This window comes from Anthonomus grandis, chromosome 1, assembly GCF_022605725.1.
Source record: "Anthonomus grandis grandis chromosome 1, icAntGran1.3, whole genome shotgun sequence".
NCBI classification, from domain to species: domain Eukaryota; kingdom Metazoa; phylum Arthropoda; class Insecta; order Coleoptera; family Curculionidae; genus Anthonomus; species Anthonomus grandis.
The window spans coordinates 39,643,447-39,671,435 of record NC_065546.1 but is presented as its reverse complement, the minus strand read 5'-3'; the positions used below and the strand labels follow the sequence as shown (position 1 = coordinate 39,671,435).

Below are 27,989 nucleotides of genomic sequence, written 5' to 3'. Positions count from 1 at the left end.
AAGTTTTTAAAATTTCCGTGCGGCGTTGCAACGTAATTAATTTTTTTATTTTATTTTTTGCCTTTTAGAGGGTTCGTTTAAAAAATCATAATTAACTTAAAATTTATTCTGCGCCTATGAAACTTGTACCACAGTTAGTCTAGGGTACTTCCTCTAGGCTGACTATGATAATTTGTAATTTTTTAATACAGGGTGTTTTTAAAGAACTTTCAAACTTGCTGAAATTAAATACGCAATATCTCAAATTTTTCAAATGGAACACCCTGTATATTTTTATCTAATAAAGTTTGTCCCTCAAATACCTTCATTTTTTATTTAATATGTCCTATAGCTAAACCAAGTACTTTTTGAGATATTTTAACTTTTCTGTAAAATACTATGCATAAAACGGGTATTCTTTAAGTTTTGATCAAAATTGCTGAGAAAAAATTATTGAAGAATTAGAATTATTAATTTTTTCTACAATAATAATAATAATAATAATAATTATTATTATTATTATTATTATTATTATTATTATTATAATAATAATAATAATAATTATTATTATTATTATTATTATTATTATTATTATTATTATTATAATAATTATTATTATTATAGAATTTTGCCTTGCGGCAATCACACTCCCGTTTGACGGGGAACATTCACTTATCCCAGATATCTAAGATATCAAAAGGGTTAAGCTCTGAGGGGACCCTTTCCAGGTTGTCGGGCCCTGGGGCCGTATTTTCGAAACCATGCGAGAATCTTCGAATGCGAACAAAGTCGAGCGGCAAAATTCGCACACGAATTAAAAAGTGCATTTTTGAACAGCATTCGAAATTTCATTCGCATGCGAACATGAAATGTAGTGGCAACGTAGCAAAGTCGAGTGCTATTGGAGGCCGTGTCAACCGGGATGAAGACGATAAAGATTTTTTAACCTAACCTAAAATGTAAGTTTAAAAACATCAGGGAATTTTGAGGTTTTTTCATGGCGTTTCTTGGGTTTTTGCGAATAATGAATTAAAAAAATAAAAAATATTGCGGTTTTGTGTCGAGCGAGCGAAAGAAAGAACTAATTTCATTTATGGAAGAGCACCCGGAATTAAAGTCGGGCAAATTCACCCAAAATTTTTCGGCTAAAACTGCACAAGCCTTGTGGATAAAACAAGCGGACAGATTATACAGTCTCTGGAGCACATAAAGAGCACATCATCGTAATAAGCTTAATCATTCGATCGTAATAGGCTTGCTTAATCTATATAATTTATTAAATTGAGCTTAAATTTCAAATGGGTCAAGAAATGAAGAGTACATCCTATTCCTTCTATCTGCCAGAGTTTTAGTCTCTTCCAATGCATCGACGACGTTTCTTTGCACTAGATTGTTTAATCTTGCCATTTGATTATTGTTATTTTTTTTCAATAAACAACAAAAAAACACTACGAAAATACTTAACCAACTCACAAATTAAAAAAAAACAAAGCTAGTTTAAAATCAAAACAAGACGAATGGCAGAATCGCACACGAACTTTGAAATTCGAATGATATATACCCATTCGACAAACCGTATGCGAAAAAGTTCGCATACGAAGCGGTCAAAAATACGAATATCGATTTTTCGTGCGAAATCCTCTAAATTCGTATGCGAATCAAAGTCGAATGGTTTCAAAAATACGACCCCTGGATGGTCTTCTGTACCCATGAACTTTCTGACGACCCGTGCTGTCCCCAGTAGCACCGCTTTTTGCATGTTTTTGTAGTGGTGCTCACTTAGTCCCAGTTGTTTGAGGTTCTCTACAAGGGTTTTTGGTATAAGTTCAGTTGACGAGATTATTATCGGAATTGTTTGAACATGCTCCATCTCCCATTGCCGTCTGATTTGCCCTTCAAGATCTCGATATTTGATGATCTTTTCGTTGTATTTTCCTTGGAGGTTATTATTATTAGGTATAGCAATGTCAATCAGCGTGGTTCTCCTTAGTCGCTTATCCACCCGGATAAGATCTGGTCTATTATTGACAGTTCTTTGGTCGGTGAGAATAGTTCGGTCCCAGTACAATTTATACTCGCCATTTTCAAGAACTGGCTCTGGTGTATAATTGTAATATGGAACTTTGTCCGTCCTCAAGAGGTTCAGTTTAACTGCAAGTTCTTGGTGCAGTATTTTTCCCACGCAGTCATGACGTGCCTTATACTTAGTTTGGGCAAACGTTTGACATCCTCCCGTTATGTGTTGGATGGATTCTGTCACTTGGCATCCATATCGACATTTGTCACTCTGTACCGAAGGATCCGAAATAATGCACTTCAAGTAGTTTCTAGTTGGAATAACTTGGTCTTGTATGGCCAAGAGGAAACCTTCCGTTTCGGAAAACAGTTGTCCCGAAGTCAACCAGTAGTTTGACGCGTTGGTGTCGACATGTCCCTGGCTGACCTCGTTGACGTGTCTCCCTTGCAGTGGTTTTTGCGCCCATGATCGATGTTTTTCTTCATCAGTGACGTGGTGACTTTCGATTTCGCGATTCTTCAGTTTCAGAGGTGTAGAGTCATCGACCTCGCATATAGCACGGTGCAGAGCGGACGATCTAGCCTTTTCATGAAAGAAATTTCTCAGAACTGAAATTTGTCGGTCTAACTGTTTGCCAATGTCTGCCAATCCTCTACCTCCCTGATGTCTTGGTAGCGTAGTTCTTTCTGTGGCACTTCGAGGGTGGTGTTTTTGAGCCTTAGTCAATAATGTTCGTGCCTTCCGTTGCAAGTTCTGGATGTCCGTCTTGCTCCATCCCACAATTCCAAAGGAATATGTTAGTGCTGTGTAGGCATACGTATTCAACGCCTTAAATACATTCTTACTGTTGAGGCTCGTTTTCACTATGTGCTTTACTCTTGTTGTAAACTCAGCAGTGAGTTTATCTTTCATTGTTCGGTGGCCTATTCGCGCTGCCTGCACCATTCCCAAGTATTTGTATGTATCACCCTCTTCCATGGCATCTATAGTTTGGCCATCCTGCATCTCGAAGGATCCCGGCTGCATCTTTCCTCGTACAATGTTGTTAAGACGACACTTATCCAGCCCAAACCTCATTCCGATATCAGCAGAGAATTCCTTCACGATGTTCAGCATCTGATCCAGTTGATTACTAGTGGCACCCATTAGCTTTAGATCGTCCATATAGAGCAAATGATTGACTCTTGCGATTTCCCTACTATTCTTCTTAATAGCAAAGCCGTAAGAAGTGGAATTGAGTCGAGATGATAGAGGATTCATGGCTAGACAGAACCAAGGTGGACTCAGAGAGTCGCCCTGAGTCCAAATATATAATAATAATAATAATAATAATCATAATAATAATTATTATTATTATTTCATACTTGCAAAATTAACCAACACAATTATTCACCTAAACTGCTAAAAAAAACGGCAAAATTAAATTACATACTAGGTAGGTACTTCGTATTTTTGCATAAATGTACATCGTTACACTAATTTTAAATTTTAAAGATCAATTACAATTATTATAAATTGTGTTCAATATGACCTCCTAAATTTTGTACGCAAGCGTTTACCCTTTTTGAGAATGAGTCATTAACTTTTCCCAACATAATTGGCGTGACTGAAAAATCTCCCGAATTTTATTTTTCATATTTTCACTTGTGGTAGGAGTTGTTTGATAGACTTTTTCCTTCACATATTCCCACAAGAAAAAATCCAGTTTGGTCAAATCTGGGGACCTTGCAGGCCAAGGGAACGGCTCACCTTTCCCTATCCACCGGTCATCAAAATGCTCATTTAAAAAATTTCTAGCAGCATGGCTATAATGAGCCGTCATGCTGAAACCAAATCCTATCTCGAACATGGTCAAGCAACATTTGTAGAAGGATATTAAAATCGTTTTGTAAAAAGTTTAAATAAGAAAGGATTGCTGGTGTCGTAATAATGAAAATTATGTTTATTAACACTGCCATTATTATGGAATGTAGCTTTATCCGAAAAAAGCACAAAATTAAAAATTGAGTCTACGAATTTTATTTTGCGCCCACTGACAGAAAGCCATTCTTTTTTCATAATCCTGCGGAAGTTACTCCTGCAACAATTGAATATGGTAAGGATGGAAATTTTAATAATTGCTTCGAAGCATGCGAGATATTGATGTTGCACTAAAGGGTAATTCTTTAGCAAGCTGCCTAACGCTTTTATGAGGATCTTCAACGACACTTAAAGCTACTGTCATCCTGTTTTCCTCATTTGTAACTAGCTTCACACGTTCATGTTTTTCATAAATTACACTTCCTGTTCTCTCAAATCTTTCTTCTGGTTTTTGAAACACTTGTGCTTGGGGATGTCTTCTTTTAGGATAAAGTTGCGCATAAATTCTAGATGCCAAAAGGCTATTTCTCTCAGCAGCTCCAAGGGCCTATATCATATCAACAAATTCCTCACGAGGAAAATTCATATTGATTACAAAATAAACAATAAAAATTAAAAATCGATTAACTAACTCACTGATAATAATTTCTAAAATGGTTTTTGAAGAAAAAACATTGATCTTGTCTACTGCTGTCATAAAACTAATAATCTGACAATTATTATTTGACGTTTAAACCAATGTTTCTAAGCAATCTTGATCAAAACTTAAAGAATACCCGCTTTATGCATAGTATTTTACAGAAAAGTTAAAATATCTTAAAAAGTACTTGGTTTAGCTATAGGACATATTAAATAAAAAATGAAGGTATTTGATGGACAAACTTAATTGGATAAAAATATACAGGGTTATCCCTTTGAAAAATTTGAGATATTGCGTATTTAATTTCAGCAAGTTTGAAACTTCTTTAAAAACACCCTGTATAAAAAAATTACAAATTATCATAGTCAGCCTAGAGGAGGTACCCTAGGCTAACTGTGGTGCAAGTTTCATCGGCGCAGAATAAATTTTAAGTTAATTATGATTTTTTAAACGAACCCTCTAAAAGGCAAAAAATAACATAAAAAAATTAATTACGTTGCAACGCCACACGGAAATTTTAAAAACCTTATACCAAAGTAAAGTACTCTCTTTGCCTCACATTTTAGTACCATTATACACAGGGCGTAATGTTTAAAAAAAATCATATTTTAAAGTAACTTTTTTGTGACACACCCAGTATACATAAAAATATTTTTGGTTCCTAGGTTTTTGTTAACCCTACAACTTTGCTGTAGAACTTTTTGCTCCACCTCGTATAGGCGCTATCTTAGCCGTACACCTTGTTGGCAGACCCTGTATATAAATTATATCGAAAAAAAAATTATACGAAACTATAAATTCATTATGGTTTTTTTATAAATTTGCAAAGCTCCAAAATTTAAAAAAAAAATGTATTTTAAAGTTATGTTATTAAAAAAAAAATAAAAAAATTGAATAATTTTTGTAAAATAATGCCTCAGCATTCATGTTAATAATTGTATCAGAAGAAGTGATGTAAAATAAAGCTCTCTCGCCATTTTGTCAGTAATACATTGATCATTTTTTAAGGTAGCATTAGTAGGTATATTTCTTTAATTTTAACATTTATTTTTTATTCCGGATTTTAATGTACAAGAAAAATGAATGCATGAGCCCCTAATTATTCTACATCATTAGCAACATTTTCATTAAAAATTCCTAAAATTTTGGAATAAAAAAAATACGATCTTTATAATTAACACACCTTTTCTCGATAAGCACGGACTGTTGGAGACATTATTTCAGCATCTTGGTATATCGTTCTTAGCTAACGACACAAAAGTTTCATAAAAAAAATGAGATCAGTATAGAGTGCTGCTCAATTATTACACAAATAAAGCAGTAATCAGGCACTTAAGTATACACTATACAAATGCACTTTTAGGTCGACCTACTTGAAACATTTTTAGTTCAAGGCCTTATTAGACTTTTCAGAAGGTTATTAATAAATAACTTATTATTTAAAAAATTAGGTAATTTTTGATCTTATCACCGGATCTGCAGTTATTAAGGCTTAACGTTAATCACAATAAAATAATCCCTGTCCTATTTAATTCAGAAATGCATTATATTACCATATTATTTATACCTTTACATGTTTATTAAAGGTTTATTCATGTAATAAAAACATAATATGGCCTGAGATAAAAATTATATAGCCACGCTCCATAAAGAGCTGAATTGAAGCATTTCAATGAATAAAGATGCGTTGTTACAACTTTTCAGGACAACGCAGTAATTTTTCCACTATGTTTTTCCAAAACAAGAATATGATGGGAAAAATACAAACAATTATCTTATCTTATTTAAACATTATTCATCAAATTAAAAATTATTATTTAACCGTCCTTAGAAGCAAATTCCTTTTATACTTCCCATGGTACTAATTGAACTTTATAACGTTACCCGGTATAACAGAACAACATTCAAGTGTGTGTTTTTTTCTCAAAAATATGCAAGTTTATCTTGACCTTTAATGATTTTTCATACCATCGGTTTGATACCATAATTTCTCATCCAGTAACGCATTTGTGGGTACTACATTTAACACGTTGTTCTCTAATTAGTAAATCATTGAAAGCCAAAAATTTTTTTGCGGTGTGACATAGATTTTCGTAGCATTTATGTGGACGAAACGTAAGTAAATTTGTAATTTTTTTCAATATTTAAGGTATTTTTTGTCCTTTGAGACTCCCCAAAAACTTAAAAGCCACTAACCAAATAAAAGCTTTTTTTTAATATATTTAATATATGATTATTAATTATTTATTAAATATTTATTATAATAAATATATTTATAAATATAAGTATTATTTTAAAATTTATTATAAAATGGCGATGGCAATGCGAAAAGTTCCCGAAAATAATTCAACGAGATTAAGGCGCTTATCATTTTCACAATTATTAGGTTATACTCTATTGTTGTCTACAATGGGTTATTGTTTAGAAAAAATGGGTGTTATTAGGATTTTCATACTGGAAAAAAAATTTTTAAGATTTATTTTAAAATCGATATCAAACTTTGCATTTTTTGCGTTTGTATTATAAAATATAGTAAAATAAAATAAAAAATGATAGTCTATTGTATTCACTTACACATGTAAAACAAGATATTTTTATTAATAAAAGTTTTTTAAAAATTTGGTTTTAAATATTTTTTTTAAAAAAGATAAGAACTCATATACAAATTAAAGTAGCATTTTTTTAATGTTAATATTAAAATAATATAATAAATAAAGAGAAACCCTAAAGGAAAGTAATATACGAGGTCCCGTCAGTATACCTTTTTTGGATCCCTGTGATTAAATGATTTCATATATGCCATTTTGTGTCTATAATAATAATATTAATATCAGTACTATTAATATAAAAGGCTTTGTCAAAATAGTTTAGGCCTTCATAAATATATGAATTCTCTATTACTTAAATATTATATACTTAAGTATGTAAAAGCCAAATATTTTATATTACGATATTAAAAAAATTTTAAATTAAAAGAAAACTGATCAAAAACTTAAACCATATATTTTACTTAGTTCAGCTTTGATATTTGCTTACAATATTAAAAGATAATAAATATTATTAGCAAAAGATATTTTGCGCTGAAGTAAATTGCTATACAAGATCGCGTCAATATATTTAGTTCATTGATTGCTCTAATGCATATAAAACTATTTAGATATTTAAAAAATATATGCATATTTTTTTTATTTAAAAATTTGCAGTTATAAGAGATAAAAACTAATATATAAGGTGTCACCAATATATCGCAAAATCAAACGACTGCTCCCATCCTTTTTGTGATCCGATAATTTTGATTTTATTTATAAAAAAAAATAGTTAATAAATTTTTAATATATAAGAATTAATATAGTATTAATTTTAATTATATATATAGTATTAATTTTAATTTTTGTTTCTTAAGTATATTTGTTTGTTGGTGAATAAAAATATTGTATTTTTATTACTGATGTATATGGCTTCGTTACTAGATATACAGTTAAATAATTGGACTATTTACTAAATATAAGAACTTAATATAAAAAATTCTAGACAAAAGTAATATGTAAGGCCTCATCAAACCAATCAATACGCTTTTTCTCCCTATACTTCAGTGATTACCTACTATATATGAGGAAAAGACTTGCGGTCTTGTTGAAAGTGCGGTTTGTAACAAAAAAATAAGAAAAATTGCATAAATAATTACTAGATTTACAGACTAGAAAACGCAAAAATAGTATTAATATTTCAAGAAACTCCTCAACAAAATGCTTTTTGAATGTCTGTAGTGGACAAGGAGCGTTTTGTTTATCGCTCATATAGTTTCTTTTTTAAAATAAAATAAGTACGATAACTATTACAGATAGGTATAGGACATGCTTAACAAAATAGAAAGCTTATCACATTATGAACATTTTAAGATAAAAAAATATGGGTCATTCTATTTGAAAAAAATAAGATATGGTTATTTACATTTTTTGGTTTTGGATAGAGTATTGCGAACACCCTGTAGAATATTATCAAATTCTCATAGGACCTTAAAGTAAGTGTAAGTATGCACTAACAACCTACAAAAGATTTGGCTTGTAGGATCCCAAATGAGTGAATTATTTTTGTTTTTGTGGAGACATGCGAACGTCGATTTTTTGATAAAATATTAAATATCTCACAGACGGGTAAGTTTTGGTATAGACGATGCTTGATAAAAGGTATGCAGAATTTTTAAAGCAATCCAAAAATGCAATAAAATATAGGGTGTTCCATTTAAATTAAAAAAGTTTTGTATCATATCACATTTATGAATCACCCTGTATATCCAAAAATATTTTTATGTTATGCGCCTTAGACAGTAAAGTAACTTTGTATAAAAAATTTTTTTTTGTATCACTGTATAAGGAGCTATCGTCCGTTATCGCACTAATGGGACACCCCGTATATATTTAAAAAAATAATAAAACTTTGATCTCACTACTTTGTATTTTTTAGTAATAAATAAATCAAAATAAAAATATAAAGGCTATCAAAATCCCGGAAAAGTGAGTGGTTTAGATATCCCCGCTAATACAATTTAAGGTACCATAGTTAATTGATTCCTCAAAAAAAAATATATATGTATATTGAGTGAATTGTTAATATACGCAATATGTCTTTGTCCTATTTTTCAATGATTGTATAACAATATTAAGAATTTAACAATATGTATATTTTTTGTTAATATTTTGCCTTTTTTATTGAGATAAAATTTAAATCAAACATTTTAAGCATTATAAAAAAAACTTATAGCAAATAAAGCTTCTGAATTGTGATCAAAATTAATTAAACAGATCCGCCAATATAATTTGATCTACCATAGATTATTTACTTCTTTCTGTAACTATTTGGAAATATTTGAAAAAAAATCTGAAAAAATAAACTATATTCACGCTAAAAGAATGTACTTTAACTTAAACCTAAACTAAACTTTAACTGGTACTTAAACTTAACTTTGGCTCCTATAAATTAATGATTGCCCTCCCTATCTACTTACAAGTGTAAAAAAATATATATGCTAATAAATATTTCTTTTTATGCAAAATTTATTAATACGAGTATAAAAAAGAAAAAGAACTCCGAAGAAAGCAAATACATATATGGCCTTGTTAATACACTCAAGGCTCTCATAATTTATTTCTTCGACTAGACAATTATCTGAAATGTAAAAAAAAAATAATGTCGCATTTTTAATTTAATATATTTCTTTAATAAAAAAATATTAATAAAAGAAACAATTTCTATAAAATCTCTCTGTACATTACTTTCATTCTACTTCCCTATCTTATACAATAAAATAACTTAAAACGAGCAATTATGCATTTAGCCTTTACTTTTGAAAAACTAGTAGCTATTGACCTACTTCTGGCCACATAAACTCTTCTTTTTCTTCTCGATACGTCATCTGCATTAGAATTGCAATTTGCCTGCAAAGTGACATCATTTTTCATCTTAATATGGTAAAACCGGAGATAATCTGAAAACGGCCAAGAAGTCATTATAAGATAAATAAATTAGCTGCTAGTCAGCCATCCAATAAATATTTATATTCAATTATTGTCCTTTAACCATAAGAATAAATTTCCAATTTAAAGCCCCATTCTATTAAAATATAAACAAAAAAACCGCTTAACCGTTTAATTAATAATATTATACCGTAAATTATTTATTTTTCGCGAAAATGCCTTGAATTGTTTTTTTTTAAGTGTATGCTCGACCGCATGTAGCTAATCAGATTTTCACCCGCGGATGGTTTTATAAGTTGTTTTTTAATGGTTTTATTACCATTCCAAGAGTGGAAGTGTGCGGTGGAATTGACGTCACATCATACATGCTCCGGACGATTAATCGTTCGATTAGTGTTTTTTAATATTGTCAATAAAATGTATATAACTGGACTTATTTGATTTATTACCATTTTAAATTGATGCTTGTAGTATTTATTACTTCATTCAACTGCTATACTAATAATTCTAAGGGCCTTTTCTGTTTGATAACCATTAATGTATGCATTAAAAACCTTAGTCAATTCACAGCAAACTTACATAGTCAAGTGCTTTTGGTAAGTCACAGTATATTTCGGCAAAAGCTCTAATTCCATTGATTTGAAAATGATGAAAATAGTGTAGGGTGTGGTAATATGTTATCCTATCCTTCATGATGTTAAATTGTCGAGTATAGACTTGTATCAAATATTTGAAGCAATTGTTGAATAACATTGCAAGATTTACAAGAACTATATAAATATTTTAAAAACTTTGGTAACAATTTTATTGATTTTACTTAAATAGGATAGCTAGTAAGTTTTTTTACAAAAAAGGATCTTTTCAAGTGGCTTTGTAAAAACAGTTGTTTAGACTACTATCAAGAGCTCTAGAAAAATCTAACTATTTCAAAAACGAAAACGACTTCATTAAGTTTTGCTTCGTATTAAAGAAGCTGAGTTTCTTTACCAAATGGTTTTTAAAAGATTGAAAAAAATGTTGATACTGTCAAAAGCTTTACAAGAATCTGAATAATTATACAGCAATACAGCAATTTTAATGATATTAGTACTGCGATATGAAAACCGATAAGATTCTTAACCAAAAATATTCTTTCAGGTTTCCTTGTATATGCGACCCTTTAGGATTCATAGTTTTTGGTTTTAAAAAAAGCATAGAAAACTTCTTTACACCATCAAACTCTTGACAATAATGTGTTCATTCAAAACCTACTGTAACGATTTTATTAGGTTTAGTTTTGTTTGAAAGCTGATGAGTCTCTTTGCCAGATACCTTTAAAGGTTTTGGAAAAATTTGAATATTTCGAAAAGTTATAATTTTTTTGCCAAAGAGGTCCTTACCAGTTTTCTTGTATCTATAAAATTCAGTGACTAAAAAATCTTGATACTGTCAAAGGCTTACAAGAATCTAAATATTTTTAAAACATACAACCATATTATAGATTTGAGAATCGAGTTGTTTTGTAACGTTTCTATTTTTTTTCAGAATGGCATTGCATAAGGAACCGACTAAGCAAAATGACAAACAGCACCCACAAGAACCATGGTATGGTTCTAAAACCAGTTGCACATCAGAAAAAAGGTACAAATGCTTTAAATCTGCTTAGGAGTGCCCTTATCCATATTTTGTAATATTTTAATAATGCTTTATATAATATTATTTTGGAGACGAAATAAAATAAGACACGCTTCGAAGTTTCGGTCTGCTGATTTTCAATCATTTCACCTGAATTAGACAATATTATTGAGAAATAATCGGTTTTAAATTAAAATGTAGCAAACAAACCCAATATGACATTGATACAGTTTTTATCACTATAGCTTTCTAAATAAAGTAGTTTTTAGTTTAATATATTATTTACCTTTAAAATATTATTCTTCGATTAAGTCGATTCACATACATTTAATGCTAGAAAAACGTTTAGAATGTCTTATATTAAACTCTTAATCATTTTCAAAGCAAGTTTCAGAGATGCCCTGAAGCTCGTTAAAGTGCAATTAAAAGCTTAATGGATTAACGTTTATTTTCTCTTTTTTGCAGCATGGACAGCACATTTATGTATCAGTCAAGAGATCCTATTATTAATATTCCTCTAGACAAAGTTACTACCAATGAGAAGCAGCAGGGTGGAGGACACAGCCATGGGATTCCCGCTGAACATCCTACATCGTAAGTTTAACAGAAAATCGCAGGAATATCATAAAAATGTTCTGACAAAAGTCAAAGACGAATCAGGATAATCTGAATAGTAGAATTTTTGATAATGATATTTCACGAATATTATTCATAGATTATATTTTTTCTGCTTCTAGGCAAAACTGTTGGGTGCTGATAAAAACATGAATTTTTGCCAATATTTTATTTATTTCTAAATGTATTTTGAAATATGCCTATAATGAATATTTTGTGTCCAATATTTAAGAACTTTTCAATCCATTTCTAGGAATATATTGGAATATTTAAAGACGCTAGAATTGATTTTTTTAAATATTCGAATAATATTATTGAAGGAAAAAAAATTTATGGGACTTTCTATTATTAAATTATGTATCCTTTTTTAATTACAGTAATATTCTTTTAAAATATATTTTAGAGGTATCCTAGTTATATTGAAATCTTCAAAATTAAATGTTCTTTAAATTTTCATGTAATTCTTCAAAATCTGTACCTCTAGTACAGCTCAATAATAATTTTACGTATAAAAGAAATATGCACATATGAATATTTTTTTAAATATATATATTATGCGTAGCCTTCGAGTAGAGTCATTTACATAGTATTGAAGATATCGAAAAGATATAGCGTCCAAATAATTCAAGTATAAGCCCCTACAAGCTCTGCACCTGATGATGAGATAGAGAGATTCTACGATGACATTTCACAAGTGCTGCCAATAGAAACAGCACACTACAAATACATTATTGGCGATTTCAATGCTAAACTAGGAGTACCAGCGGAAAACGGAAATCAATATGTGGATAAATTCGAACTGGGTTGTATTAACGAACGAGGAGAAAGACTGATCAATTATCTCCAAAAAGAAAGTATGTACTGTATGAACTCCTTCTTCAAAAAATCAGAAAATAGACGTTGGACATGGAGAAGCCCGAACTCAAATACGAAAAACGAGATCGACTACGTACTAACCAATAAAAAGCTTAGTATAAAAGACGTTTCGGCCCTAAATCGCTTTGATAGTGGTAGCGAGCACAGGTTGATAAGAGCTGAAATAGAAATAAACGTGAAGAGTGAACGAAATAAGCTAATCAAAATACAACCATGTTCCACATCAAAAACAATCCAGGAAAACCGCCAAAAATTTCAAGCTGAACTCAACAAGAAATTGTCTAATAAAGAAGCACTGAACAGCTTGAATATAAACGACCTAGAAAACAAAATAAGTACTGACATTAGAACGACATTCAAAAAGATATGTGCCACTACCCAGAAAAATAATTCAAAAATAAAAAAGGAAACTAGAGAACTCATGGCGAAGAGAAGAAACTTGGAGAAAGGGACTCATGAATACAACGAAATTAACAGATTTATGATAACAACGATTATCGAAAACAACAAAAACATTAAAGTACTTAAAACACGTAACAATGATGAACGCCTCCAAATACATCAACTAAGGGACGCAAACGGAAACATCAAAGAGCACAGTAAAGATTTAATGGATATCGTGGAAAATTTCTACAGCACACTGTACACAGGAGACAACCCAGAACAAGCAATGGGAGTTGATGAAACGATTCTCAATGTAGGCTCGGAAGATCTTCCTGACATCACCAGAGAAGAAGTAGAACTAGCATTGTCTCAAATGAAAAACGGTAAAGCACCAGGGGAAGGTGAAATTACAGCTGAAATGATAAAACTTGGGGAAAGAACTACTGTAGAAGCAATGACAATTCTTCTTAATAAATGTATGACAGAAGGCGTGATACCCCAGGCATGGCAAAAGGCCCAGGTGATTTAATCCGTTCGCACTATAATAGAAAAATGCAACGAGTACAATGAACCACTACACCTCGCATTTGTTGACTATAACAAAGCTTTTGACTCCGTAGAGTTGTGGGCTATTTTTAAGGCCATGAACAATGCAAGAATCGACTCTCGATACAAGCAGCTTTTCAAACACATATACAAAAATGCGACAATCACCGTTAAAATCTCGGAAGAGAAAGAAACAAACAAAATTCAAATAAAAAGAGGGGTAAGACAAGGGTACATTATCTCCCCAAAGCTGTTTACACTGGCACTGGAAGACGTTTTTAAAACTCTGGACTGGAACGAGAGAGGCATCAAAATCGACGGCACACATCTGAGCCATTTACGCTTTGCGGATGATATAGTGCTCTTTAGCCAGAATATAATAGAATTACAGGAGATGTTGGCAGAACTTCAAAGAGAATCGAAAAGAATAGCTTTAACCATGAATTTAAATAAAACAAAAGTCATGACACCTGCCAATATTCAAGTACATATAGAAGACCGAATTATTGACAACGTCGAAGAATATGTATATTTGGGATATTGCATCAAATTGGGCAAAGAAAATCAAACTGCCGAAATAAACAGGCGTGTCACACGTCTTGAGAAATGAAACTATTCCAATTAATTTGAAAAGAAAGGTCTTCAGTGCCTGCTAACTGCCCGTGATGACTTACGGAATGGAAACCATGACACTCACTGTTAAATCAGCTAACAAGCTTAGGACCACCCAAAGAGCCATAGAACGGATGATGCTAGGAATAAGCCTGAGAGACAATATCACAAATGAGAGTATTAGACAAAGAACTAAAGTTGAAGACGTCATAACACGCATAGCCCACCTGAAATGGAGCTGGGTAGGACACGTCGCCCGACAGGACGACTTGAGATGGTCAAGACACATCGTTCAATGGAGACCTCGCATACATAAACGCAGCGCTGGCAGACCACAGTTACGCTGGCTCGATGATGTCAAAAACAAAGTGGGCAACAGATATTTGGCCAAACCAACTGGCACACAACAAAGAAACATGGAAGAATATAGGGGAGACCTATGTCCAGGAGTGGACTGTGAAGGGTTGCTGAAAGAAGAAGAGAAGAAGAAGTAGCCTTCCATTATAAATAATTTATTATTATATTTTTCTTTATTTATTGTGTAATAAATAAAAATGAATAAATTATAAGCGCTTAAGGCAAATAGAAAATTAAAATATCTACTTTTTTGTTAAGATTATATTTTATTTCCTAGCTTATTTAAATTAATTGCAAACTTATTTGCAACGAAAGTCCTTCAATTTGGTAGAAAAACGTAGGATGGCATAAAAATTTAACTAAATAACAAATAATTCATTAAAAACCAAAGAATTCTCAGAAGCTGACTTAAAATCTTAAAAAGTGTGGAAAAATGAGAAAAAATTTAAATAAATTTCATATTTAAAAAATTAATCAATTTCTACACTTTTTAAAATTCAAATTTTTGTTTAATGAGGATAAAATTAATTTAATAATAGGCCTCTTAGATTTACAATTTTGTCCGAAATTATTTTCATAATATTTTTTAAGACGGAACAGAATAATCTAAGTAGTTGTTTCTTTAATTTGCTGCTATTCCACAAATACTCTTCATAGATTCTAAAATTCTATAAATAGCAGTGTGTATAAACATTACTAAGAATAATTTCGTATTGACATTGCTATTTGTCAAGAATATTAATTGACAGCACCAAAGCCGAAAATAATTTTGTCGATGCTTCGATCTTAAATCTCTATTTATTTCTAATGGTATTTTGGAATATTCCTAGAACTAACATGTGTCAAATATGCACTGAACATTTATACGACTATATTAAAACAACTTGAAGGATATTTTGAAATATACCTTAAAATAACTGTGACCTTTAATGTTTTCTGAATGTTTAAAAAATATTCTAAAAAAACATCTACAGACAAATTTAAATATTCCAGTTCAGAAAGATTCCTTTTTTCACAAACCTTTGGCCATTTTAATAGCAAAAATATTTTTACAGAACTTTTAGAAATATTCTCTCAAGGTAAAAATATTCTCAGAATATTTAAAGAGAAATTTGGATATTCTGTGGCTAAATTGTCGATTATTTTTGATTCCAAGAATATTTTGTTATCTAATATTCCCTTGAAACATTCCAAGCTGAATGTTAATCTATCTTGGGTACAGCTCAATGATAATTATACGTATAAAGGAAATAGTATATATTTTTTTAATTATAATTTTCATAGCCTTGCGTTATAAATAAGTTAATTTATCATTTAATTATTATTCTGACTTACTTAAAGAAAATATTGCTTTCATAATAAAATTTAATAAAGTTTAAGACATATAGGAAATTAAATTATTTTTTTTTATTAAGGCTAAATTTTATTTTCGTGCTTATTTATTTAATGATATTTTATTATTTTGCACCATTTTTATTCTATCTTTAATTTCATTAAAAAACTTAAAAATTATGGGAAAGTAAAGTATATTTCGAAAATCTAAAAGAGTGGGAAAAGTCATAAATAAAATCTATAATTTTAAATTAACTTTTTATATTACTTTTAAAATTCTTCGAAAATAATATAAAGAAGACATATTTTTTAGTATTTCATTCTTACATTTATATTTTTTTCTTTATTTACCTTTGATAATTTTTTAGTTATTTTTCCATTTTTGCTTACTCTTTTTTGTTGCATTAGCAATGTTAACCTCAAATTTAGTAGAAAAACGCATGAAAGCATGCAAATTTGAGTAAAAATCCAAAAATTAAAAAAAAAAATTAGAAAGACAGAATTATAAAAAGCTAATTTAAAATGATTATGTTAAAAAAACATAGAAAACTTGCGTTCCTTTTCAAAAAAAAAGTAAGGAGGTGATTGACAGAACTTGTGAGAAGTCAAATGTAAAGAGAAAGGGTTTGTTTTTTGTTTAAGACCTTGTTATGGGTTGTTCATTTTGAAATATATTAAAGAATATTTAAATTCGGATTGAAAAATAATTTTCTAAAAAACTCTGGTAAAATGTTAAAAAGGTAAAAATCAAAATAAAATTAAAAATAAAAGAGAATATTCTTAAATTAGAAATAATTTTGGTGCAAATTCTGGAAAATGCGTAAAAAATCAAAATTAAATGAATAATCTTATTTTGCGTCCCAATATTAAAGAAAATATTGAAAAAGTAACTAATTAACTAATTTTCTAAAAAATGTTTGAGGGTATGCAAATTTGGTTAAGGTTTGTCTGTTACGTGTTCAAAGCAAATGCAATATTGATAATGTTAAAAAAAAACTCAATGACTGTTTTTCAAGTATTAAAAAATTTATCTTCGAACAAGAGACAAATGACCTCCTTCCATTCTTAGATACTTTGGTCATTAAAAATAATAATAGGTTAGAATTTATTAAGGGACTTTTCAATAAGAACGCAAGATTTAAATTGCACTCCATGTAAAGCTCCAATAAAGAAAAGTTTTTTGGTACATAAAAGAAAAACGAAAAAAAGTATTTTTTCAAATTGCATTCCTTCGTAAAGAAAGAAAGTAAAATTAATTATTATTATGGTTACATGTTTATTCTTTATTTTCTTAACACTACAAGGAAAAAATATGAATCGCAATTTTATTTTGTATCGTTTTGCGTTATCTACTTTTGGAACATCTGCTTGACTTTGGGGTCGATTTTAAAAGGGATCTAGTGGGTTTTGCATGTTCCCCACTAGATTTATCCGGTGAACTAAAATACAAATCCATGATAAAAAAATGTTTGTTAAATAGTGGATTTAAATGGTTTTGCTTGCTGGTTTTTCAATTTATATAATGTACAAAAAAATAATCAAAAAATTTAAAAGTGCTGGTTTGGTTAGTGATTTGAAACATAAGATACGAGCTCTTAGAGGTTGTTCAGAACAAAACATGACAGCAGTTCGCGAGAGTGTTACAGAAAGTCCAGAGACTAGAAAGGACAGAGAGTTGCATTTGGGGTTTAGCTAATCCACGAATGATTCATCAGAAAGCGATATCTTCATAAAATGTCACTTTATGGTGTGGATTATGGTCTAGAGGAATAATTGAACCGTTTTTCTTCTGAAACGAAAAAAATTATCCAGCAACCGTGAACGGCGAACGTTAGCGTGCTACGATAACACAGTCTTTTGGTCCTTTAAAAGTTTTTGATCTTGACAACATGTGGTTTAAATATGACCGGTGTAACATATCATAATACCCATGAAACATTAACAATCTTGCACGAATATGCTCCTGGTTGTGTCATTTTCCGATTTTATCACCAGGCCACCATGCTCGTGCATTTAATGCCTTTAGACTTGTCGCGGTAGGATTATCTGAAGTCACAGGTTTATCCAATAAGCCTGCAACCATCAAAGCATTGAAATCCAAAATAAGACGCTGTATTAATCAAATACCTCCACATGTATACAATAACGTTATTGAAAATTTCGTCAAAAGGGTACAAAGATATTTTGTTTTATACAGGGTGTTTCAGAACTATGGGATCAAACTTCTAGGAGTTGTTCAGTGCAACAGTAGAATCTATTTGAGTATAGAAACCCATGTCTGAACATGTGTCACTACGCCACTACGGCCCTAAGACGCGTTTAAATTTAGAAAAAATATTAATTACCTAAATAGGATCTGATGCATTTACCTTTTGTATATGATACCATCACAACAATTGTTCAAAATGTCTTCCTCCAACCTCAATACACCGATTTAAAGGCCGCACATGATTTCGGACTACACTAAAAATTTGATCCTCGTTTTGAATGATTTCAAATGCTGCTGTTATTCATCCAATTAAGTCTAGCTCTGATTCTACTGGAGTTTCGTAGACTAAAGACTTTACATGTTCTGATGTATTCTTTAGTCTGTAGTTTTGCATAACGATTTTCTTCGTCCCAAACATATCCTACTATTAAAAATACCGTCTCTTGTGAAAGAGGCTTCATCGGTCCACAAAACATATCGTAAAAAATTTGGTTATGCAATGATGTGATCCAGAAGCCATCGACAAAATTACTCTAAGATGATAATCGACTGCAGTCATACCTTGAACTTTCTGGAAGTGGTAAGGATGGAGTTGTTGCTCGTGTAGTACCCGCCAGACGGAACTCGCTGAAGCACCTCTTCTTCAAATTCGACCGTTCTTACGGTTCGAGCAACACCAGTATCATGCATCTTGGTCTTAAACATGCCTGTCTCAGCGAGCCGCCGATGAACCGCAATAAACTTTTTGTATCCAGGATGCTGTCGTTCGGGATAACGTTCATGATACAACCGCGATGCTGCTCGTGCATTGCAGTTTGTTGCTCCGTATGCCAAATGCATATCCGCCAATTCTTGATTGGTAAAGTTTTCCATTAGCAATAAATGTTTAAAAATTGTAAGCTATAAAATTTTTAAACATGACATTGAGAATTGACATTGATAAGCGTTGATTTTAAACAATTGTTGTTATGGTATCGTGTACAAAAGGTAAAAATAAATGCAGCAGATCCTATTTAGGTAATTAATGTTTTTTTTATAAATTTTAACGCGTCTTAGGGCCGTAGTGGCCTAGTGACGCATTTTCGGACATGGGTTCCGATACTGAAATGGATCCTTTTGTTGCACTGAACAACCCCCAGAAGTTTGATCCCATGGTTCTGAAACACCCTGTACATAATTTTTAATTGTATATATTTTCTAATTCAATAAATATTTCAATACTTTGCTACAGAAAACCATGTTTTATTGAACCCTGAAGGCTTGCGCTCTTATTAAAAGACTATTTATTTAGAGAAAAGAAGCAAATACTTTTAGGTACGTAATTAGTGACTCTAGTAATTGCTTTCAACATAAAATAGCTTTCATGTTTAGTCATTGTCTACTTGTAAGTAGTTTTAGTTAAATTTTAATTTTCTCCCAAAGATGAATCTTCGTTAGCAAAACACGTGTCGACAATTAAATTAAAATGTTTTGGTTAGTGATGAAACTGTTTTGTGATTTGAAAAAACAAATAAACTTCATAATTTATTTTAAAGTGTCAACTAAAAAAACCGAAAATATTGACAATGACAATTGACAAAATATTAATACTTTAATAAGAATTCTATTTTTTTCAAATATTTAAACAAACCCCATCAATTCAAGGAAACAATTCACATTCCACACATTCCATCGATGATTAACAATAAATTACCATACCCATAGACGATTACATACAATACTGAGAAAGTCATATATTTTTTTAATACTAAAAATAACACTAATTCAGTAGGATTTTAGAGAAAACATTTGCAATTTCAATTAGTGCTATTCCGAACAATTTCCTGGTAAAATATCTTCAAAATTAGCGGGTCAACTTATGCCAAAATTGTTTGCTAAGCAATTAACGCACAGATACGACATTTTTTTACGGACATTTTAATTTTCGTTAATGATTGACATTTTGCAAACTTTTCCATTCCATAAATAATAATTTTCGTTCGTTTTTAGTTTCTCTGAAACCCTTATGCACCATTTAAAAGGCAATGTGGGATCTGGTATATTTGCAATGGGCGATGGCATCAGGAATGCTGGAATTATTGTTGGACCCGTAATTGTTATCATTTTAGGAATTATTTGTACGCACTGTCAGCACCTTTTGGTAAGTTAAAATTATTTGGTTTTAGATCATTCATTAGTCGTAGATATAGAGCATTATTAGGTAGTTATAATTAGTCTTTCTTATTTTATTTTGGAATTTATCGTTCGAAGTATATTTCTGACTCTCTCAGATAAATGGTTATAGAAACGCAAAAGGAGAAGTAGGGCTATAGCAGTTATTGTTGGTTTAAGTCAATTTGTACTGGTAAATAATAGGCTCATTAGAGCTTCTTAAAAAATATACTTGATTGCTGCTACTGTTGAATAAATAACAATGCGTTAACTATTAGTTATGAGTCTGAAAGCTTTTTTTTAGATTTTAAACAATGTAAGGTAGTCTGTGTCGTTAATGGCTTCTTCAAGATAGTGAAAGTTGGTTCTAATTTTTTACAGGCATTAGGCAGTAGAATCTTAAAAAATTATAGGGAATGCAAAAAACATTCTGAAATGGATTAAAGACAGTTCCATATATATAAAAAATTACTAAAAAATATTCGTCGTTGTATTGGCCTTTTGTAAGATTTGTTTGGGTCTCTATGACTTGGCCCGTCATATTACTATGACAAAATAATGACTGCTGGTTCAATCTGTTTATGACATAATTTATTTCTACACTCTAAATATAAGATTAAAAACAGCGTTATGCTAAATGTTATGATATAATAATATGACGTCTTAAATATGGCAATCCGCACAAACAAAACTTCCAAGTGAATATAGTTGCTCCCTTCTCCAATGAGAGCATTGATTGGCCTAATATGCTCACATAGGTTATCAGAAATTGAGAAGCGTAAATCTACAGATATTGATGGAACGTGGAGTAAAATTTGAGCCTCAACAAGATTCTTTCTCTAATAGCCTTGTATAACTCCTTCCTTCTTGTAAGTCTTCCTGGGTCTTTCTTCCTTGCTTCGACCCAGTTTCATTCCCATGTTTTTTTTACGTCCATCTTGCATCTTTCATTCTCTGGACGTGTCCATGCCATATTAGTTATTTTTTTCTTATCTCTGATATTAGTGCTTCTTTTACCTCGCATTTCGGATTCTATCTCGACGAGATATTCCTAAATTTATTCTGAAAGCGCTCCATTTTACCGCTTCTAATTTTCTTTTTGGTATTCCTTGTTAGTCGCCATGTCTCAGCTCCGTACAGAAGATTATATATGTATATATCGTGTATTTTCCCTATTTCTTGAGGAAAAAAAATCCATTGAGTCAGGTATGCTTGTATGAGTATTTTTTTTATTTAATTTTTATCTCTCTCTTTAAAATCAGAAATAACTTCGAGATAAGTGTATTCATTGCAGATTGTAATAATATCGGTATTTCCTAGTTGGATAATTGACAGGTCAATTCCAAACGGGACGTCATTTGTTTTTTGGAAAATCAAACCATCACTGATCCACCTCCATGTTTAACTGTGGGTTTTGTGTACTTGGGATTCAAACGCTGGCCAGAAGGACGTCTAACATATTGAATTTCATCGGAATTAAACAAATTAAACTTCGATTCGTCGCTCCAGCAAACACATTTCCATTCATGCTTTGTCCAGTGTATATGCTGACGGGCAAATTCCAATCGGGCTAAGCGATTCTTTTTTGAAAGCAATGGTTTTTTTGCTGGCCTACGTGCAAATAGATTTTCTTCTACCAACCTTCGTCTTACAGTCCTTGAGGACACATTACAAATCCCTAGAGCCTGTAATTCTATCTGAATTTGACGAGAAGTCATGAAAGGGTTATTCTGGCTAATTTTCTATTTTCCTCTTGCCATATTCTCTTTTTCATTGGCCATGATAGGCTGATCATCAAGCTGTAACGTATATAGACATAAGATTGGGAGAAAAAACCGACCATTTTTTTAAGGATATCGGAAAGGGAGATGTTTACCTTAAAACAAATATTGTGAAGAATATAATTATAAAATTGAATTGAATTATAAATCAAATTATTTGTGCTTTAATTTTTGCGTCAACGCTGCAAACTATCTATACATATCTATCTATACTTACAGAAAATTAAATTCCCTACAAAAAACCTTTGAAAGACATATCCGAATAATCAAGTATTAAACATTGATACATTTTTTTTATTTTAAAATTTTGTAATTAACGAACAAATAAATACAGCAATATATATTCTAAAAGGGAATTTAAAGCTCTATAAAATGATTTCTTAACGTTTTTTACATAAAATCACTCTTTCAAAAATTATTCGCAGTTAAGTTAAATATTTACGATTACTAAAACGTTTCCATAAATGTAATTCTTTGGCAGTATACATCTTAAATAGGGTAACAATAGGGCAAAACGTCGCAGCCCTCTGTTAATGAAGACCGTTTTGTGAAAGTTTCGCTTTTACTTAAGAAATTTGTAATTATTTTATAATTGTCTGATTATAAAAGAATTAACGTTTTTTTGCTAAAGGATTATCCATAGTTTATTTAGATAAATGGTGTCATAACCTTTTTGTGAATCAATCTGGATTATATGGGTTTCTTGGAAACAAAAAATTTCAAAACATTATTGAAAATTAAAAAAAAATCAATTATTTGGAGACTGAATTAAGAATTTCTATAAATAAGACAAAAAGGTCTTAATTACTCAAAAGAACTATAAATTACTTAAACTGCCTGAGAGAAATAAGAAGTAGGACCATACTCCTTGAAAGTTTATTGAAATAGTTAAAAAGACTAAACCAAATTAAAATATGACCTTTGGGAATAAAAATTAGTTAAAAGACAGATAAGACTCTCTCAGTCTTGCCGAAAATAGCTGCAAATGCTTAGCAAAAAATCCTTGATTTGCTTGTAAGAAATAAAACAGAAAATCAAAGATTGCCAGGAACAACATAAAAATGGCTTCCTAGTCCTGGATAATCGAACATTGGTGAAAGTGCCTGAAAAAAACAAAAAATTATTTTATCAGTTGAGCAGATGTTGAAAATGTCTCTAAGTATTGCTCCAATGATTTTAATTTTATGTCAAAAAAAACTTTAAGCTATGTCCCAAAATACCTAGTAAGAAATAGGTAAGAAATGGCCTCACAGAATGGCATAATTATTAGCACGTCAAGTGTAGAAACAACTACTAAGTAAGGAGAAAATGTGATATCTTATCAAAGCTTTTTGCATGACTCTGTTCCTAAATAATAACCTCATTCTTAGTAGGAGCAACAATAAATATTGGAACTATTCGTAGGTTAATTTATCTTATTAGAATTATTGGGAATAATAGTTTGTTGACAAAATGATAGCTCAATAATATTCTAAGCAAAAAAAAACTCCTTGTTTTTACCAATTTTTTAAACTAAATATTCTTAAAACATATAATTTTTTGATGAATCTCTGTAATACCCTCGAAAAAAAAGATTAAATTAAATACATCCTGTGGTGAATTATTATCATTTCACTAGTGGGTGTAATGGCACCCTAATACGCCATCAGCTTATTATTTAATTGAAATTATAATTAGTTTTTTTCTCTCTCTCGGATATATACGTTATTTACTTGATTTACATAGCTTTTTTAACCTTCGAGCTCGCTTCCGTATTTATTGCCTCAATAAAAATTGCAGTGGAATGCAATAATTGCAGCTTGTCGTTGAAAAAATAACTTATTTTACTTCATGTCCGAAAAACTATTTTTTTATGTTTTATTTCAAGGCTTTAATAAGGTTTCCTCATTCCGCCTGAAAGGAAATTATAATACAGTTTTGCAAGGTATCATTAACACGTTCTCCACCCGAAGGATCGAATTATTCAGCTAAACCAGATCGAACTGGTAGATCCTGTCAATTACGATTTATACCAAGTGACAACAAAATCATTTGTTTTTGCAGTAAGAATTTTAAAATTTGGATCGTTCCCTAGAACAAATATTTTCCGCATATAATAACACACCCTACAATGTAACTTTGAATGAGGAATATAATAATGATAATAAAATGATGATGTTATTTCAAACTGAGAGTTGGGTTATGAAGAAACAATATCTAATTGATGCTTTGATAGATATTGTTAAAATACCGAAAAAATCTATAAATTGCAAAAACAAAGGAAAACAACTAGATTACACAGGGACTATTAAATTCTATTCGACATCGAAATAATAAGAATAAGCTTTGTGTCAAAAATCCATTTGAACGTTTGAACTATAAAAATCTTGAACTATAAAATATTCCACAAATGAAAACTGTAATAGACCTAGAGTTTCTACAGTAATAAGTTAGGATGCGTTAGAAGTGTTGACGATCACAGTGGGAGATTCAATAGTTACTTCAGTGCTGTGAGAGGGACGTTAACTTTTAAAAATTCAAAAAACTCAACCCATTGTCAGTTCTTTATAAGAGGAAGAAAATATAAAAAATTACCTGTTTTTTAAGCCTTTTTCTAGTAATGAAATATAGAAATTATAGATTATAGGAAATAGTATATCAATAAATTTCGAATAAAACATTTATTGTTTTCAATAAATCTTTTTTTTTGAGGTAGGCATCCAGTCAGATGCCCATATGTGTGGGCGAGTAATATAATCACTTAATATGGTCGCCTAAATCTCGAATACCATCATTAAAAAATGGTTTAAGTTGACGCTATTTAAATATTTATAAAAGCATAAATGATTATCATTTATCGTTACAGAGGATGCCCTAATTAAACTGTGTGCTCATTTTATTAAAAGTTAACAAGAAGAAGTGCATGGTTATTTTTATTGACCTGACTAAGGCCCTTGATACTGTGTAACATCGTATCTTGCTAGTTGAGTATGGACATATGTGGTGTGACAGAGGTTGACAGACAGAAAGTTATTAAATTGAACCTCCTAAATATGTTTGCATTTTCGGATAATCGAAAAATTGCAAATATATTGTAGGTAAGTATAATGTCCTATACCTATTTTTAAACTGTTGAAAATAATTACATTTATATAATAATTATAACTCTTTATTCTGATACAAATTGATAAATATCCTTCCACATTCTCAAAATTTATTTTTTTATTTATAATCAAATGCTGAAAGTGGTCTTCATTAACAACTCTATAGTACTCCCAGACGATCGATAAATTATTATTGTACGTACATTTTCAACTATGCCTGGAGAAATATTCCTAATTACATTACGAATGCAATATTTAAGGATATCAAGCGTGTGTGGCTTCTCTTTGTACAATTAATTTTTTACATAACCCTTAAGAAAGTAGTCTAATGTGTTAGGATCGGGTGAGTCACTCTATTGATTCACGTCTCTATCTATCCACCGTATTGGGAAAATTTTATCTAGGAATCTTATAACAATCACGTGGGGAAGCACTTTATCCTGTTGAAACCACAACGCTTGGGTTGGCATGTTTGGGTTATTTTAATTACAACAGATACAGAGTCACCAGTACTAGAATCAAGTCATCTAAAAAGTCATGATAATGCTGTCCTTCAAAAAGTATAGTTCTATTAGTCTGATATTAATGATCACTGGCCATACGTTCATCTTTTCATAATGACTTTTCCTAAACCAGTGTATTTTCTGATGAAAAGTTGTCTCGTCTGAAAAGCATATATGTTACACTAGTTTTGTTCATTATCAGTTCTTTCTAAGATAATTAATTAGCTTTTAGTAGCTTTTGAAATAATTGTATTTTATAAGAGTGCTACTTTTCCTTCTTTAATAATGTTGTTACAGTCGCTCTATGAAGCGTGGTGTTTAAAGCAAATTAAGTACTAATGAGGAGTTTCGTGCAATAAAACCTGGATATTCTGTTTTTGATCATGAGGCCAGTATTTCCTAATGATAAAAACGATCCAAGAACAGTTCCAGTATCTCTCCATTTAGCCCCAATTGTACTGACTTACGATACACTCCTCGGATACTTATTGTTGAAGATAATTTCGTTGTCCATTCTCACCATAACCAAGCATAATTAATACTTCGATTCTCAGTTAAACACATCGCAAATATTTTCAAGTAACAACACAGGTATTAAATAATTGACACTTATTTGAAATCTATGTTAAATATTCCCAAGCAAAGGTGTAAGTAAATTGATATGACTAGTTATAAATAATTATATAATTGATTTGAAATGCTGTTAATAGCAGCCACTTTTAGCATTTGATAAAATACATTTTAGATTGTATTTGGTTATTTAATGTTGCAATAAAATGGTATAATTATTATTTAGACGTAATTATTCAGTGAACAATTGAATATAGGTATAAGACATTATAACTTGTGGCTTCAACCTTTCAACCCCTGAATTGTTAGGATGCTGAAAAATAGCCCATTTAATCCCGCATAATTATATTATTATTATTATTATTTCATCTGCAGCAATGTAAATGTTGAATTTTATTGGGAGTTACTAAAGGTTATTATTATTATTATTATTATTATTATTATTATTATTATTATCAATAATATTATTATTATCAGATTTCATGCCAAACGGCAATCGCACTTCCCCCTGGGGAAGGAGGGATCGTTCACTTATCCCAGATATCTGAGATATCAGAAGGATGAAGCTCTGGTGGAGTCTTAGACTAAAAGTACATAATGTGTTTTTTAAACTATTTGATGTTATCTGCGTTTCCGATGAACTTTCTAAAGATTGGAGATGTGGATAATAGCGTCTACTTCTGCATCAGCTTATATGCTTTCCTTAAGGTTGAACAGTTTCATGTTTTCGACCAGGCTCTTTGGTATTACTCCTGTTGTTGACATAATAATTGGAACTGTCCGCACTTCTCTCATTTTCCATTGTCTTCGTATCTGAAGTTCTAGACCCTTGTACTTAACAATCTTTTCATTATGTTTTGCTCTTAGATTGTTATTATTGGGAATAGCTACATACATCAATAGGGGTTGTCTTCCTAGAAATTTTTTTCGATTAGGATTAGGTCAGGTCTATTGTTACTTACTCATTGGTCTGTGAGTACAGTGCGATCCTAATACAATTTGTGTTGGTCATTTTCAAAAACTGGTTCCGGCTTATAGTTATAATATGGTGCCTTGGCTGCCGATAAGAGGTTTAGTTTTTCTGCGAGCTCTTGATGCAGTATCTTCGCAACTAGATCATGTCGTTCTTTATATTCCGTTGGTGCGAAAGTTTGACATCCACCGGTGACATGGTGAATAGACTCCGTTGTCTCACATTCATACCGAGATTTGTCACTTTGTACCGTCAAGTCACCCACGAAAAACTTTAAATAATTTCTTGGTACATCTTGATCTTGGATAGCCACAAGAAACTCTTCAGTTTTAGGGAAAAGCTGTCCCGAAGTCAACCAGTAGTTCGACGCCGCTATGTCGACATACTCTTGTTGAACCTCGTGAACATGCCTT

The 27,989-nt window shown here is 30.9% G+C and overlaps 1 protein-coding gene across 1 annotated transcript in view; it reads left to right on the top strand.

The window, feature by feature from the left end:
* LOC126750270 (proton-coupled amino acid transporter-like protein CG1139) overlaps nt 1-27,989 on the top strand; it is a 55,410-nt gene that overhangs the window by 7,623 nt on the left and 19,798 nt on the right. The window contains exons 2-4 of the mRNA XM_050459842.1: nt 11,495-11,590; nt 12,050-12,178; nt 20,505-20,655. Of these exons, the coding sequence (XP_050315799.1) occupies nt 11,496-11,590; nt 12,050-12,178; nt 20,505-20,655 (375 nt within the window). The 5' untranslated portion in view covers nt 11,495. The remainder of the gene's footprint in view (nt 1-11,494; nt 11,591-12,049; nt 12,179-20,504; nt 20,656-27,989) is intronic.